Source organism: Netta rufina (genome assembly GCF_964035555.1).
Source record: "Netta rufina genome assembly, chromosome: Z".
Lineage (NCBI taxonomy): Eukaryota > Metazoa > Chordata > Aves > Anseriformes > Anatidae > Netta > Netta rufina.
The window spans coordinates 17,845,745-17,859,004 of NC_140126.1; the positions used below are offsets into that span (position 1 = coordinate 17,845,745).

General features: G+C 42.1%; 3 protein-coding genes across 5 annotated transcripts in view; 2 read left to right on the forward strand and 1 right to left on the reverse strand.

Moving 5' to 3' along the window:
• The window catches only part of KIF2A (kinesin family member 2A), a 53,365-nt gene extending 51,361 nt beyond the window's left edge, over positions 1-2,004 (forward strand). For both annotated transcript variants that reach the window (XM_084305790.1, XM_084305791.1), the window contains exon 20: positions 196-2,004. In XM_084305790.1, coding sequence (XP_084161916.1) covers positions 196-281 — 86 coding nt within the window. In that variant the 3' untranslated portion in view covers positions 282-2,004. The remainder of the gene's footprint in view (positions 1-195) is intronic.
• A 1,909-nt stretch (positions 2,005-3,913) lies between these two features.
• Positions 3,914-10,202, reverse strand: DIMT1 (DIM1 rRNA methyltransferase and ribosome maturation factor). The gene is made up of 12 exons (XM_084305734.1): positions 10,074-10,202; positions 9,875-9,948; positions 9,509-9,595; positions 9,071-9,132; positions 8,869-8,962; positions 8,735-8,784; positions 7,767-7,890; positions 7,570-7,662; positions 6,055-6,119; positions 5,712-5,775; positions 5,117-5,223; positions 3,914-4,398 (listed from the first exon to the last, which is right to left on the reverse strand). The coding sequence occupies exons 1-12, from the start codon at positions 10,132-10,134 to the stop codon at positions 4,356-4,358; spliced, it is 924 nt and encodes a 307-aa protein (XP_084161860.1). The 5' UTR covers positions 10,135-10,202; the 3' UTR covers positions 3,914-4,355.
• A 1,121-nt stretch (positions 10,203-11,323) lies between these two features.
• IPO11 (importin 11) overlaps positions 11,324-13,260 on the forward strand; it is a 94,295-nt gene continuing 92,358 nt past the window's right edge. The window contains exons 1-2 of one of the 2 annotated variants that reach the window (XM_084305406.1): positions 11,324-11,421; positions 11,834-11,911. The gene's annotated coding sequence lies outside the window, so the exon portion shown is untranslated. The remainder of the gene's footprint in view (positions 11,422-11,833; positions 11,912-13,260) is intronic. The other variant, XM_084305407.1, reaches the window with a different exon arrangement.

A 13,260-nucleotide genomic window follows, 5' to 3' on the forward strand; every position in this document is an offset into this window, starting at 1 on the left:
TGAGCACTGAATTTAAGTTTATCTGAGTCCTCTTGCCATTTGTAGCTTCAGCTGCTTTTCTGCAGGAGTGTTTTTTTCGTTTGTTTGTTACGCACTCAGGCAGGGATGTGGAACTTCAGGGCTCTTCAGGGCTCAGTTTCATGATCTGTGTTGAGAACAGGCACATCAGTACTCATTATCTCTTTTTCCTTAAAGATAAAGTGAAATCCTTCCGGGCAGCTCTACAAGAAGAGGAACAGGCCAGTAAACAGATCAACCCCAAAAGACCACGTGCCCTTTGAAATGGGCCTTTGCTGCTAAAGGAATCCACAAACCTGTACTGCTGTAGCACACATTTGTTACAAAACCCAGTGGCCGTAAGAACTCAACTACTTGAAAGTGTAAAAACATTAGAAATGTCTGTGGAAGTGTCCTGTTTCTTATTCACCTGAGTGACATTTTCGGTTTTGTGTGAAATGCTCCTATGATGTCTACAAAATGCTTCTAGACCAGACAGCACAACCATGCAGGGTTCAGATCTGTGAAGCACTTTGTTTTGAATATTTCTTTTATTCGAATTGTGAATTTTTTTTTTGTTTGGAAGTATTTACCATGTTTTTAATAATGAAGTAAAACTGTGGACATTAAAATGTCACAGTATTTCCTTTAAACTGTTCAGTTTTGTTACAAAGACCAGCTGTGCAGTTTTGTGTTTGCGTGCATGCACACCTCACTAGTGGTTGTACATAACTTCTCTTCTACATACAGCTGTGCTTTTTCCATTCTGTCATTCTGTGCCTTGATGAAGGCTACTTAACCCTAAACATCCTCTTTTTGAAGCACAGCCTTAAAAAACAACATTCCTTATTTGTCAATATAAATTGCTTTTAGTGTGTGTACATTTTTAATGTGTTTTGAGACCTTTTTTTTTTTTTTTTGGTTAGTTCATTCATTTCACAGGATGTGCCATATCATTTGAACAGGAACTGCAAGAGCTGTTGGAGTGGACAAACAGCTGGACATTCCATCCTCCTTGTAAAAAAAAATCTGGATTTTAGATTTATTTGAACACCGTAAAGAATGGTTATATAATTCTAACATTTTTCTCTGTAAAAACAAACAAAAAAAATCAAACAAAAAACAGAAATATAAATTAGTTGATGTATGATAAAGGGTAATGTTTAAGTACTGAGGAGAGTTGTATCTTAGGATAATGCAGATAAGCAGTATGTGGTATGTGATAATGCTGTCGGAAAGAAGGTACAATCTGACCTCTGTGTATGATGCATAGGATAACTGTCAAAGTTTGGGGATATAGCTGAATAAATATGTATTGGCCTTTCACATACTGTTAAAATTTGGCTTTTGATGCATGACAGACTTACATGTACATTAACTGTAGTTTGCAGGTAGTTTGAGTAGCTCTGTTGCTTTAATAAAAAAAAAAAAAAAAGTAGCTAATGCCTATTTTTCCCTTTGTATACAGTGCCAGCAGCTGAAAAGTGAGGTGAAATTGCATCATTTGAGGATTTGCACAATACCTCTACCTAGTGCTAATAGAAATCCCTGAAGTACCCGAATTCTCACAAATGGCGCCATGTATATCAGCACTTTTTAACTGGTGGCACTCAAGTTATTTTTGCAAAGTCGGTATCCAGGAAAGATTGACCTCTCATGTAAGAACTTTGTGTCAAATGAAGAGTTGTAGACCTCTCTAGGAGTTCTCCCTGTTTCCAGGAGTTCCTATCAGCAGACTTTCCCTTGGAACTGTTTAAACATTACTTTTGGCATACAGGCCTGTATGTTTGTGCCAGGCCTGAAGGAAAATAAAGGGAAGGCAATGAAAAGAGAGTTAAATGAGCCAAGAATTCCTGTAGTGTTTAATGTTTGTATCTCTCATAGGAAGGTAGGCTATGGGAAGCTATTGTCGCATCATGGTTAAATCAAAAAAATCCTCCTGTGTGTAAACATGAAAACTGAAACAACAATGTAGATTTTACATAATGTGTTTAATAAATTAAGCTATTAAATGAATTACAGATGAGAATTTACTTCTATGAAGGCTCTGTTCTGCTTTGGGAAGGGTTGAGCTTTGTAAACACATGTGAGTTGTTGCACTTTTCAAAAGGTCTCCGATTTCAAAATGAGTATTTACTTCTGGAAAAAAATATTCTGTGCAAATGTGTAGTGTAAGAAGAATTCCCCAGAGCACCGTCCTGACTTTATTTTGCAGCAGGTCTCAAAGAAACATCACACAACTTCCTGAGCATTTGGTTAAGAACATCATTCATTACAGTTAAAAAAAAAAAAAAATTAAAAAAAAGCAACCACTTCTGTTAGTGGAGGATAGTACAGGTCGTTGTATTATACCAGAGGGTTTCTTTGAAGTTGCTTTAGAGAACTCTTACTTTTACTTTGTAAAGAGCCTCTAAAGACTGGGGCATCATATGTGGCAAACACTTGCTTCCCTACTACTCCTGCATGCAAGCCAAGAGCCACAGCCAGGCTGCGGTTTATAGCAAGTAGTAAAGATGAGAGGCAGAGAAAAGGCAGGCAGATCTCAGCACCTTTTACTAAACCTTGTAAATGATGTGGCCTGTGAGTTACCAGCTGCAGGTTAAAATCATGTCTAGTGGCTGTTAAGAGACTGCCTCTGTGATAGTGTAGAACTAATCTTCACAGCAGACTCTGAGGCTGAAGTGACAATTAAAATAAGCAAGTGAATGCAGCTGGTTGTAGCACTTGAATTCTGTAGGCCATTGTAGGTCAGGCATGACTAGGACTCATGCAAGCACGTTCTGTTTCCTGTGCTGTAAAACGAAAGCTTACAAAAAACACGATGCATATATCCCGTATTTGTTCCTTCTGTGTTGGGCAGCTTAACCATTGCTCACAAATTGGTTCTGTAGGCAGGGAAGCAGCACTGGAATTGTTACAGTATAAAATAATAGAGCACTCCTTCAGGATGCCTGCAAATTCAGGCAGCGTTTCTAAATCACTGACCTTTCAACTTGCATGAAGTGAAGTTGAATACTACACTACTTTTTATTAATCTGTCTCTTCTGCATTTACTGGTAAGATGCCACACATGAAACAAATGACTTATCACAGAATCATAGAATATCCCAAGTTGGACTCAATGATCCTTGTGGTCCCTTCCAACTCCTGGCTCCACACAAAACCACCCAGAAATCAGACCATGTGTCTGACAGCATTGTCCAAACACTTCTTGAACTCCACAGCTTGGTGCCATGACCACTTCCCTGTGGAGCCTGTCCCAGTGCCCAACCACCCTCTGATATCCAGTCCTAATATCCAGTCTTATGGTAGTTAATACATAGTTGTGCCATCACTTGCATCATGCTACAGAGTTAATGGTTACTATTTTCCTGAATTGTAAGAGAGATCAAAGTGGATTTTTCTTTTGATGGTTGCTATGTAGAGTTAACGCGAACTTCCTTGGGAAAAAACTCTGCCTTGTCCTTAGTAACAAATACATAATCCAAACTATATTAAGACACTTCAGTAAGTCAGGACACATGAATGTATTGCTTTGAGGTTCACTGAAAGCTTTGATCTATCTTAATCCTCCTCTTGGCTTTAAATGACAAAATTTTCTGACAAAAAATAGCTGCCTGACTTCACAGTTGAACACCTGCTATAACCACCTTCTGTCTGTGTTTAAGACCACTGGCCAGTTAGTAATTTTCTGCTGATTCCAACCGGTGTCTGATGGCAGTAAGGAGGTGTTAAAGGAGATGACACTGGTAATTTTAGGTCCCTCAGTGATACTTCCAACAACTGACACCATGCCCGTAAGATAAATGCTCATTTCTGAAAAACACTTACTGGGATTTCTTGAATGGAAGTAGGTTACTAACAGACTTGGAATGCTAGTAGCTACCAGACAAACGGAAGAAATGGACATCCCAAATCAAAAGGAATTGTTTAAATATATTTTAAAGGAAGCAAAAACCAAGTGGAATGATTACAAATCCATTTTTGTTGCTGCTAAACAGACGAGTTATATTGTAAGTATTACAAGAATATACTGAGATCAAGTTCATGACCAGAGAACAGAGATCTCAGTTACGGCAGCATCAATCTGCATGTCACCGGGTAAATCTAAACATGCTCTGTTGCGTGGAAGTCCAGCATCTCACTTCAGTCCTGAAAGAATTTAACGCTTTTAAAATACAGAGCGGCATCTTCTTGCCTCTTCATTACCTGTGATAAAATTGTAATGTTCTTAATAAGAACCAGTGTGCACTCTGTATTCTGTTGCTTTTGTGAGAAAAGCTTGTCTCATTGCAGTCACTGCCACTTCAGTAAGGCTTAGATAAGAAAATAAAGATCTTTCACTCTTCTGGTAGAATCTATGAGAAATGGATGCCTTCTGAATTGAAGCCATGCAACAGTCTGAAAAAGGGAAATAATTCATGTTATAATTTCCACTCGTTTATACAGCCAATTACAGTCATTTCCAAGTCACGCTGGCTGGCGAAGAATATAAGGAAGTAGCACAAAAGCAGCTATTGTTGTGCAAGTACTATAAAAATTGTTAGAAAGCTTACACTACAAGTTACTATTAAGTTTGCCAATTTAGAGATACATTTCCAGTGCAGTTACTGGTGGTGTGTCATACCAGGTTAGCTGCATCTCTTTGAAAAGCAGTGACCATGTTAATCGTCATGCTACGCTTACGAGGAACAGCTAGTTTTACCTTGAATTAAATTGAATTAGGACAGGATTCTAGTTCCAACATATATTACTCACCAGAAGAGCAGAAAATAGTACTAATTACTAAAATATCTGAATTACGTTAAGGCCTAATCCTCAAGGCAGCCGGACAGGGAAGGACTGTTTAAGTCTCCAGAGAAATTATGATAACCAATCCTGTTATTAGAGCCATTTTTAGCAGAGGCACTGTCTAGCGTCTAGAACACAAATTACAGAAGTAATGATCTTTAGCTAGTTCCATCTGAGTGCTGTAAGCAGCAGCAGTTTATACAGGGTTTATGCAGAGGAAAATGGTTAGTCCTCTTCCTACGTAACCCAATGCTTATCTGTTTGACACAGGGGTATAGAAGCAGGTAGAATTTGAAGAAGCTTAATAGGGTAAAGAGAAAATATTCACCTAATGAAGTCATCTATATCCATTGAACGAGCTCGTTTTTCAGAGAAACCCGTATCTTTTAGAACCGTCTGTATTTTCTCTGCAATTTTGAAGTTTTCAGGTATTTCCTATCAATGGAAAATGGGATACAAATTATTTTTCTATTCATAGCATAGGAACAGGTTAATTTAAATACTCTTTCTTTGCTTTTACAAGAGTTCTTCTTTCAAGTGACAAAAGCTGTAGCTTTTCTTCTATGGATTACTGTATTCTTGCATCTGAATTCTTATATCTTAGCTCATTCACTATAAATGAATCACCAACAGTACTGCTACACAGATTTGAAGTTTTCTTAGTAGATTTTGGGAAAAGGCCATCCTTGAGACGTGTACAGCCAATATATTAACAACATCCCCAGATTTCATTTTTTTTCACTGTAACTTAGTGACCCTTTTAAACTGTTCCTTAAGAAAAACAGTTCCTCCCTTCCCAAAACTCTCTTGGAAAAGCTTTAACATGTCAAGCTTTTTAATTCTGATTTTTTTATTCTTACAAATGTTAGAGTTTAGGTCAGAGTACATATAAATAAAATGTAATATATTAAAAAGGAACTTACTCTATTATGTAAGGAACAATGAATTCGGTAATTATGATCCAACAACTGTTCTACAGCACTTGACCTGAAAGAAATTCAAATCTAGAATGAAAACTGATCTTTAAATTTTTTTTTTTTGACTTAACTGGTTGTTCATCTTTAATATAAAAATAAACGAATAACTACACAGAGTTTTCTTCTTAAACAGCTGCCTAAAAGTTTAACTTGAGAAGTTTGCGACCTTAGCATAGATACCCCATTGTGGTTTATCCCGAATTCTGCTGGCCTGCATATAACACTGCTAGATATTTACACAAAATAATGGACTCTCAAACTTCAAAAAATTCTAATATAAATTACTTACTTAAAGGCTGCAGAGAGCGTCTTGTTTTTCCTAACAAAGGCTATCCTTACCAGACCATCCCATTCCTGAAATTAAAGCACACAGTACTTACTGAAAGGAACATACGGCTGCTAAAAACAAGAACACTATTGGCAATTTCACAAGAATATCAAATGCAAAAACATCTTTCCAGTAGAGTACTTTCTTAACAATACAAAGAGCACACATTTTTGGACAAAGCAACACAAATGGAAGGAAAAATACTTCACACAATACTACTGAGTACCATGGTCCAGATCTTAAGTGATGAGAATGTAGACACTTCAAGAAAATCTGCTAATGCTAGGCAAGGCTGAAATGGTCTTGAAGACCAAAACATTTTAAAAATTAACTTTGAGTATATTATCCTGCAGCATCTGTCTTCTGAGACTATGCAGAGTAAAGTAAGAGTTCTCAAAAACACTCCTTTGATCACAAGTAACTTAAGTCATCAATTGGAAGAAACTCTGTGCGATAATAATAAGCACTACGAAAAGGATATTATGAGTAGCAACTCTCCAATTGATACAGATTTGGTACCTCGGTCTTGTCAGAAACAGAATCATAGAATTGGATAGAAGGGACCTTAAAGACCACCCAATTCCAACCCCCTGCCATGGGCAGGGACACCTCCCACCAGACCAGGCTGCCCAAAGCCCCATCCAGCCTGGCCTTGAACATCTCCAGGGACAGGACATCCACAGCTTCTCTGGGCAGCCTGTGCCAGTTCCTCACCACCCTCTGAGTGAAGAATTTTTTCCATCTATCTGATCTAAATCTACCCTCTTCTATATTAAAGCCATTTCCTGTTGTCCTATCACTCCACTCCCTGACAAAGAGTCCCTCCCCAACTTTCCTGTAGGCCCCCTTTAGGTACTGGAAGGCCTCAATAAAGTATCCCTGGAGCCTTCTCTTCTCCAGGTTAAACAGGCCCAACTCTCTCAGCCTGTTCTCATAGGAGAGGTTCTCCAGCACTCTCAACACCCTCGTGGCCCCTCTCTGGATTTGTTCCAGTAAATCCATGTCCTTCTTGTGCTGAGGGCTCCAAAGCTGAACACAGTGCAGTCTCACAAGAGCGGAGCAGAGGGGAAGAATCCCCTCCCTCACCCGGCTGGCCATGCTGCTTTTGTTGCAGCCCAGGATACAGTTGGCTTTCTGGGCTGCAAGCTCACATTGCCAGTTCATGTCGAGCTTCTTGTCAACTGACACCCCCTGGTCCTTCTCCTCAAGGCTGCTCTCAATCCATTCTCCACCCAGCCTGTATTGGTGCTTGTATTTTTAAGTATTGCAAGAAAAGTTGCACACAATTACGTGCAGATAATGCAGTAATACAAGCCTGATCAACACAAGAGTAAATGTTGTGGTGTTTTGTAAATACCAATGGATACTTAGTTGTTTATGTTGTTTTCACTACTGACTAACAAGTACAAAGAAGTGAAACAAAATTAAACACTATTACTAGAATATTACGTTGTCATTACACTATACAACACTTACCTGAAAGTTGATAGGTGGTGGTGGGTTCTTTGGCTCTATTCTGACAACGCTGGATTCCACTTTGGGTGGAGGCCTGAAGTTGTTCTTTCCAACCTGTTAGAAGTTAGGCAGCTGCATGAATAGGCAGCGAATCCTCACGTTCTTAGAAACATTATTCTCTCTTTGATAGCTTTCTTAAGTAAAGCAGAACGACATACCTTCATCAGATGGTCCACTCGAGCTAATAACTGGGTATTAATAGAAAGTCTGCAGTATAGCTTAGTTCCTGGTTTTGCAACCAAACGAAGTGCAAATTCCCTTTGAAACATAAGTATTGCACACCTGAGAGTAACAGAAATGAGAAAATGAATTCTAAGTCTAACCAACTTTTAAGTTAAAAGCTAACTGCTAGTTAGAAAATATTTTTTCCCCCCTCAGGACTTAAAGGAATGAAATTCTGTGATACGCACACACTCCCTTGATTAGGTCAGACTGAGAAACAAACAAATAAAAAAAAAAAAACAACTTGGTAAAACTATCCAAGTTTCATTAAAACTACAATAGAGTTTTGTTCTCTATACTGCTAAATGGATCAGAGAGAGTCCAGTCTCAGAGTTTCATGCATGACAAATAATTTTGAGAAATTTCATAGCAAGCCCGCCAAATACAAGTTCTCTAGCTCTGTAAGTTGACCAGTAACGTCACTAATGTTAATATTTCAGTGTGAGAAATGAAGAACTACTGTCATGGTGAAGAACACACAGAAGTACCTGGGCAGTTACATTTTTAAACCAGACAATAATAAATGTCTTGGCTTCAGTTCTACCCTTAGTGCTTACTTCCTAACATAGGAAGACATTTGAAATGTTACCATGCCCTGCTTATCCTTGGAATAACAATTATTTATAATCTGAGTGCAAACAGGTGGCATTCTTCCTTTCATCAGCTTGACTCTCACACCAAAACTAAGTTTATCCTTATGCATTAGTTGATATGTTAACTACTCGACATTAACCAATTATCAATCGTTGACAGTTTTCATATTATAGAAAAAAAAATGGTGTGGCTCTGATCCACCAAAATGGAATTTAAAAAAAAATGATTTGTGAACATTTGTAAAACTATTTTTTTGCCTCTTCCACCCTGCCCCCAATCTGGTAATCTAGAGCAGTGCTCTTGTACATACCTGAAAAAAGGTCTATGAAGTAACAACTTGAAAACAAATGGTGAGGAAATCTGAGAAAAAAAAATAACATCAGTAGTGTAACTTCCAGGCACTATCATTAACAAAAAAGTTTCATCATGTTTTTTAGTGCATACCTGGTAAGGTAAATTAGCTACACATGCATCAAAGAACGGTAACTCTGTTTTCAAGACATCTCCAACCTTGATTTCAAGTTTGTTTGCCAGACACCTGGGTGAAAATATACTGTGGTTATCATCAGATAAGCACATTGCCAATGTTTTTGCCAAAGCAGCTCCACTGCTTTAAGTCATCACTACTTCAAAGGCTGATACTTACGTGCCCTGGACTCTCTTCTGAAGTTCACCCACAAGTCTAGGGTCAATTTCACAGGCAATAACCTGAAAATAAAGAAGATACTTAGAACTTAACACACAAACTCCTCCTAGCTGGGATTAAAACTACAACTGTAAAAAAAGGATCAAATAAATATTGCTATGTGATTAAGAAAGTCTTAAATACTTCTCATTATGCTACACACCTTTTTTTCTGCCCCCACAAAACATGCAAAAGTTATCACATAAACTGATAACAGCGATGTAGTTTGACAAAGCCATGCATATTTTACAAACGCAGCTAAAAAAATCATTGCTATACATGCGAATGTTAAGAAAAATACACTTTATTCTATTTTTTTAACCAGGTAGCTGAAAACGCTTCTCTATGCCAAAGGCCAAGCCATAACATACGGGAAGGTGGTGGTAGAGTCACACTTACTTTTTTTACTTTCTCTAGCATTTTTACCGTCAGGTTGCCAGTTCCAGGGCCGACTTCCAGAATGACGTCTGTACGTCGTAAGGCAGCCTAAGAACAGACAAAATAATAAATAATAAAAAAAAAAAGTATTAAGTAAATAAATAAGAAGTGTTTTTCTGGAACTGATTTCTAGCAGCAATTCGATTATGAAATTAAAGGTGTAAGGAGCTCAATAAAAAGCTGAAATCAGCTAATAAAGAAATATGAATGTATTTATTTATTTATTAAGGAAACGTTGTACAAGTTAACTAGGAGCGGCACTTGACCGCGCACAGCCAAGTAAGCGAGTTATCAGCCCCCTGCCGGCTCGGCACCTCCAGCGCCCACCTTCTCGATGATGCTGTTGACGACGAGCGGGTTCTTCAGGATGTGCTGCCCGGCGCCGGTGTTGAAGAGGATCCCTGCGGAGAAGCACAGAGTCACACACACACACAGCCATAACGCCGCTCCTGCCCTGCCCTGCCCTGCCCACCCAGGACCCCCCGCTCCGCGGCCTCCCACCCCCCACCCCGGGACCCGGCCTCACCGGGCGCCTTCCCCTCGGGGCGCTCCCTCCGCGGCCGCTTCCCGGCCCGCGCCTTGGGCATGGCGGCGGCGGGCCCTGCCCCGGCCCGGCTGCGAGCACACGTGCGGCCGCCGCGGCGCCCAGCCGGCACTACGCGAACCGTGGAGCACCGCGGCGGGGCGGGGCGGGAGGCGGTGCCCCCGGGCAGGCACACGGCTTGTGTGACAAGCACGCATCCCTGACGCGCTTGGGATAAATATGCGGGTTTGTCCGAATGGCTGGATCTATTGTGCTGCTCGGTTATTTCCTCTTTTGTATAGGATCCTCACAGGAACACGCCTTCCTCTTTTCTCTTATATATGGGAATGTCCGTGCCCCTAGCATCACAGAGAACATCAGCCTGTTTTCCCAGCTAATTACTTGTATTTCTTAGTTAAGTAATATTTAATATATAGTGCTAGGGAAGTCAATGGCGTTGGTTACTTAGACATTGTTTTATTTGTTGTGAGTTAAAAAACCGTACGTACACACACACAGACAAAACAGAATACCCATTCCAGGTAGCTGTGTAATGGGTATTTCAGGCAGGAAAAAACAGTGAGAATAGATAGCAAGGCAAAAGAGAAAAATTGTTAACAGCGGAGAAAAGAAGCATTTTTTAATAAAGGATGTTCTGTGTCAGAGTATTATTAATTATTCAGCATTATGCTGCTATATACGGACAACCAGAACTATTCCTTCGAAAGAATCCTTGAGGGTCCTCCCATATTCCAGGACCTACTATTTAACCTTTTCACTCTCGAAGACGTGACCAAGAGGTGATTCAGAACAACGCTAGAGCCACGCGATGCTTCAACTCGCACAAACAGGCTACCACCAGTTCATCGCCACAACCCGTGCCTTGCATCTGAACAGCCCCGCGCCGCTGCGCGCCGTGCGGGTGGGTGGGTGCTCGCTGCGGCTCCCAGCGGGAGGGCTGCGGCTGTGCACAGCAGCGCCCACCGTGACGGGGCCGTTAGGCAGCCGTTACGCGGCCGTTTAACGGCCGTTACCCCCTCACCCACGCCACGCCCTCACCCCCTCCCCCTCAGCGGCACGCGCATGCGCGGCGTCGAGTGAGCGGGGAGGGAGCGCCCCCCCCCCGCATGCGTCGCTGGGCGATGACGTCACCCTCGGAGCGCCCCCCCCCTTCCCCCTCCCTTCTCTCTCCCCTCCTCCCCCCTCCCCTCCGGGCTCGTGGCGCCCGCTTCAGAGCGGGCGGGGGTCGCGCGCCAGGCCAGGCCCCGCCCACCCCGGGCCTCGCCCCGCCCACCGCCGGCCTCGCCCCGCCCACCCCCGCGTGCGGCGCCGCCGCCGCCCGCCGCCAAGGGTGAGCCGCGCGCCGGGCCCGCGCTGCACGCGCCGCCGCCGCCGCCATCGTCGCGGGGCTCAACGGCCGCCAACCGCCGCCTGCTGTGAGGGGGCGGCCGCGCCCCGCGTACCGCAGCGGGCCGGGGCGGGGGGTGCCGGGGCCCGGCCGGGAGGCGGGGAGGGGGCGAGGCGGCCTCGGCCGCGCTGCTGGGCGCCGCGTGTGCTGCCCGCCGCCCGCCACGCCTCGCCTCGCCTCGCCTCAGCCGCGGCGGGTGGCTGCGCTCCGCGCTTCTCGGCCCCGCCAGGGGAGGTCCGGCAGCGAGCGGCGGGGGCTGCTGCCGAGAGGCAGAACTTGTGCGCCGTGGGGAAGGGGCGAGTGCCGTCCCGTTATCCGTGCTTTGTTGGTAAATGCGCCCGTTTTCCTCCTGCAGGTTCTCGAGGGACAGCAGTTGACAACTTAGCGGGAGCGGCTCCTTCCCAAAACCGAAGGCAGGGTGGGTGCAGGAGTGGTGAGTTGTGCCTCCTGTTTGTGTTTGCGTCCAAGTTGGCAACACGTGTGAAGCGTAGGAACGAGGCCCTAAACACAGTGCTGATGCAGCTCCAAGCTTCTGCTGCTGCAAACCTTGCCTCAACCATCAACCGTGTCTGTAACGTGCGTGCAGTGCCTTTCGGAGTCACGCTTGTAATACGTGGGACCACCTCAGTCCTTACAAATAGCACGTTCCTTATGGGCTTTGACTTATTTTTACTTATTCGACTTATTTGACTTATTTTGACTTCATTTTAACTCTAGTATCTTTCATCACTCTCCACATTTCTTCTTGCATTCCGTCATTTTAATGTTCTGCAGAAGGGCGTTTTGTACCATATATATATACATGGCCTAATAAAGGTTTTTGTTGCCCAAGCTGAACGTAGAAAATTTTGAAACTGTATCATCAGACACTAGTTCTAACCATCTTCTGAAATTGTTTTCAATTCAATATTCAGTTCAATTAACTATTTAATAATTAAAGTCTCTGCATGAAGGCAGACTGAACCTTGCATTTCTGTGTCAGTTCTTGAATACTAATTCACTATGAAGTGTTGAGACGTTTTATTGAAAATCTACTAAAACGAGATGAGCTAGGAAGAATAGGGAATACGACTAGTCTTATGAGTTTGGTCATTGCATAAACTGACTATTAAATGTTAAAAATATTTTTCTGTTGTCTCCATGTATCTTTTTTTTTTCCTTTTTCTCTGTTATTGGTACCAAGCCCTATGACGTGGTTTCCTCTGAGCTATATCCAAGCATATTCCTTGGAATAGTCCCACTGTTAGTTTTTATTCCTGTTATTTCTGTTGGGATTTTTGGACAGTTTCATTTGGCCAGTTTCCACTTACCATAAGAGGCCATTTTTCTTCATCTGCATATTTTATAATGTAATCTGAGTTACCTCTGTAAATATTATCAGCCTTGCTCACAGCTCTCCATTATTCCTGTGTTCCTCCTTTTTCTTTACTACTTCTTCCCTGGTCTCTTCTGCATGCTGATTTTTCTTAGACCTGGGTTTTAGTTTCAGTGTTGTACTCTTGTAAAAAATATTTACACATGCAAATTGTTACAAATAAGTTCTAGTCTTCTGTTTCTGTCAGTAACGGTGAGGAGAAGAAACACTGTAGCTCCTTCCTATATAAGCGCTTTTATTTCTCTTTATTATGTTTTCAATTGGCAAAGCATAGGCAGTCTTTCTGCCTTTTTTATTTACATAAAAAAGCTACTGTTTTTGAAAGTCTTAATAATGACTAACATTAATCTTTGTAGTGATTGTGTTCGTTAGTGTAGTTGTTAATGATTCTAGAAATACCCAGAATA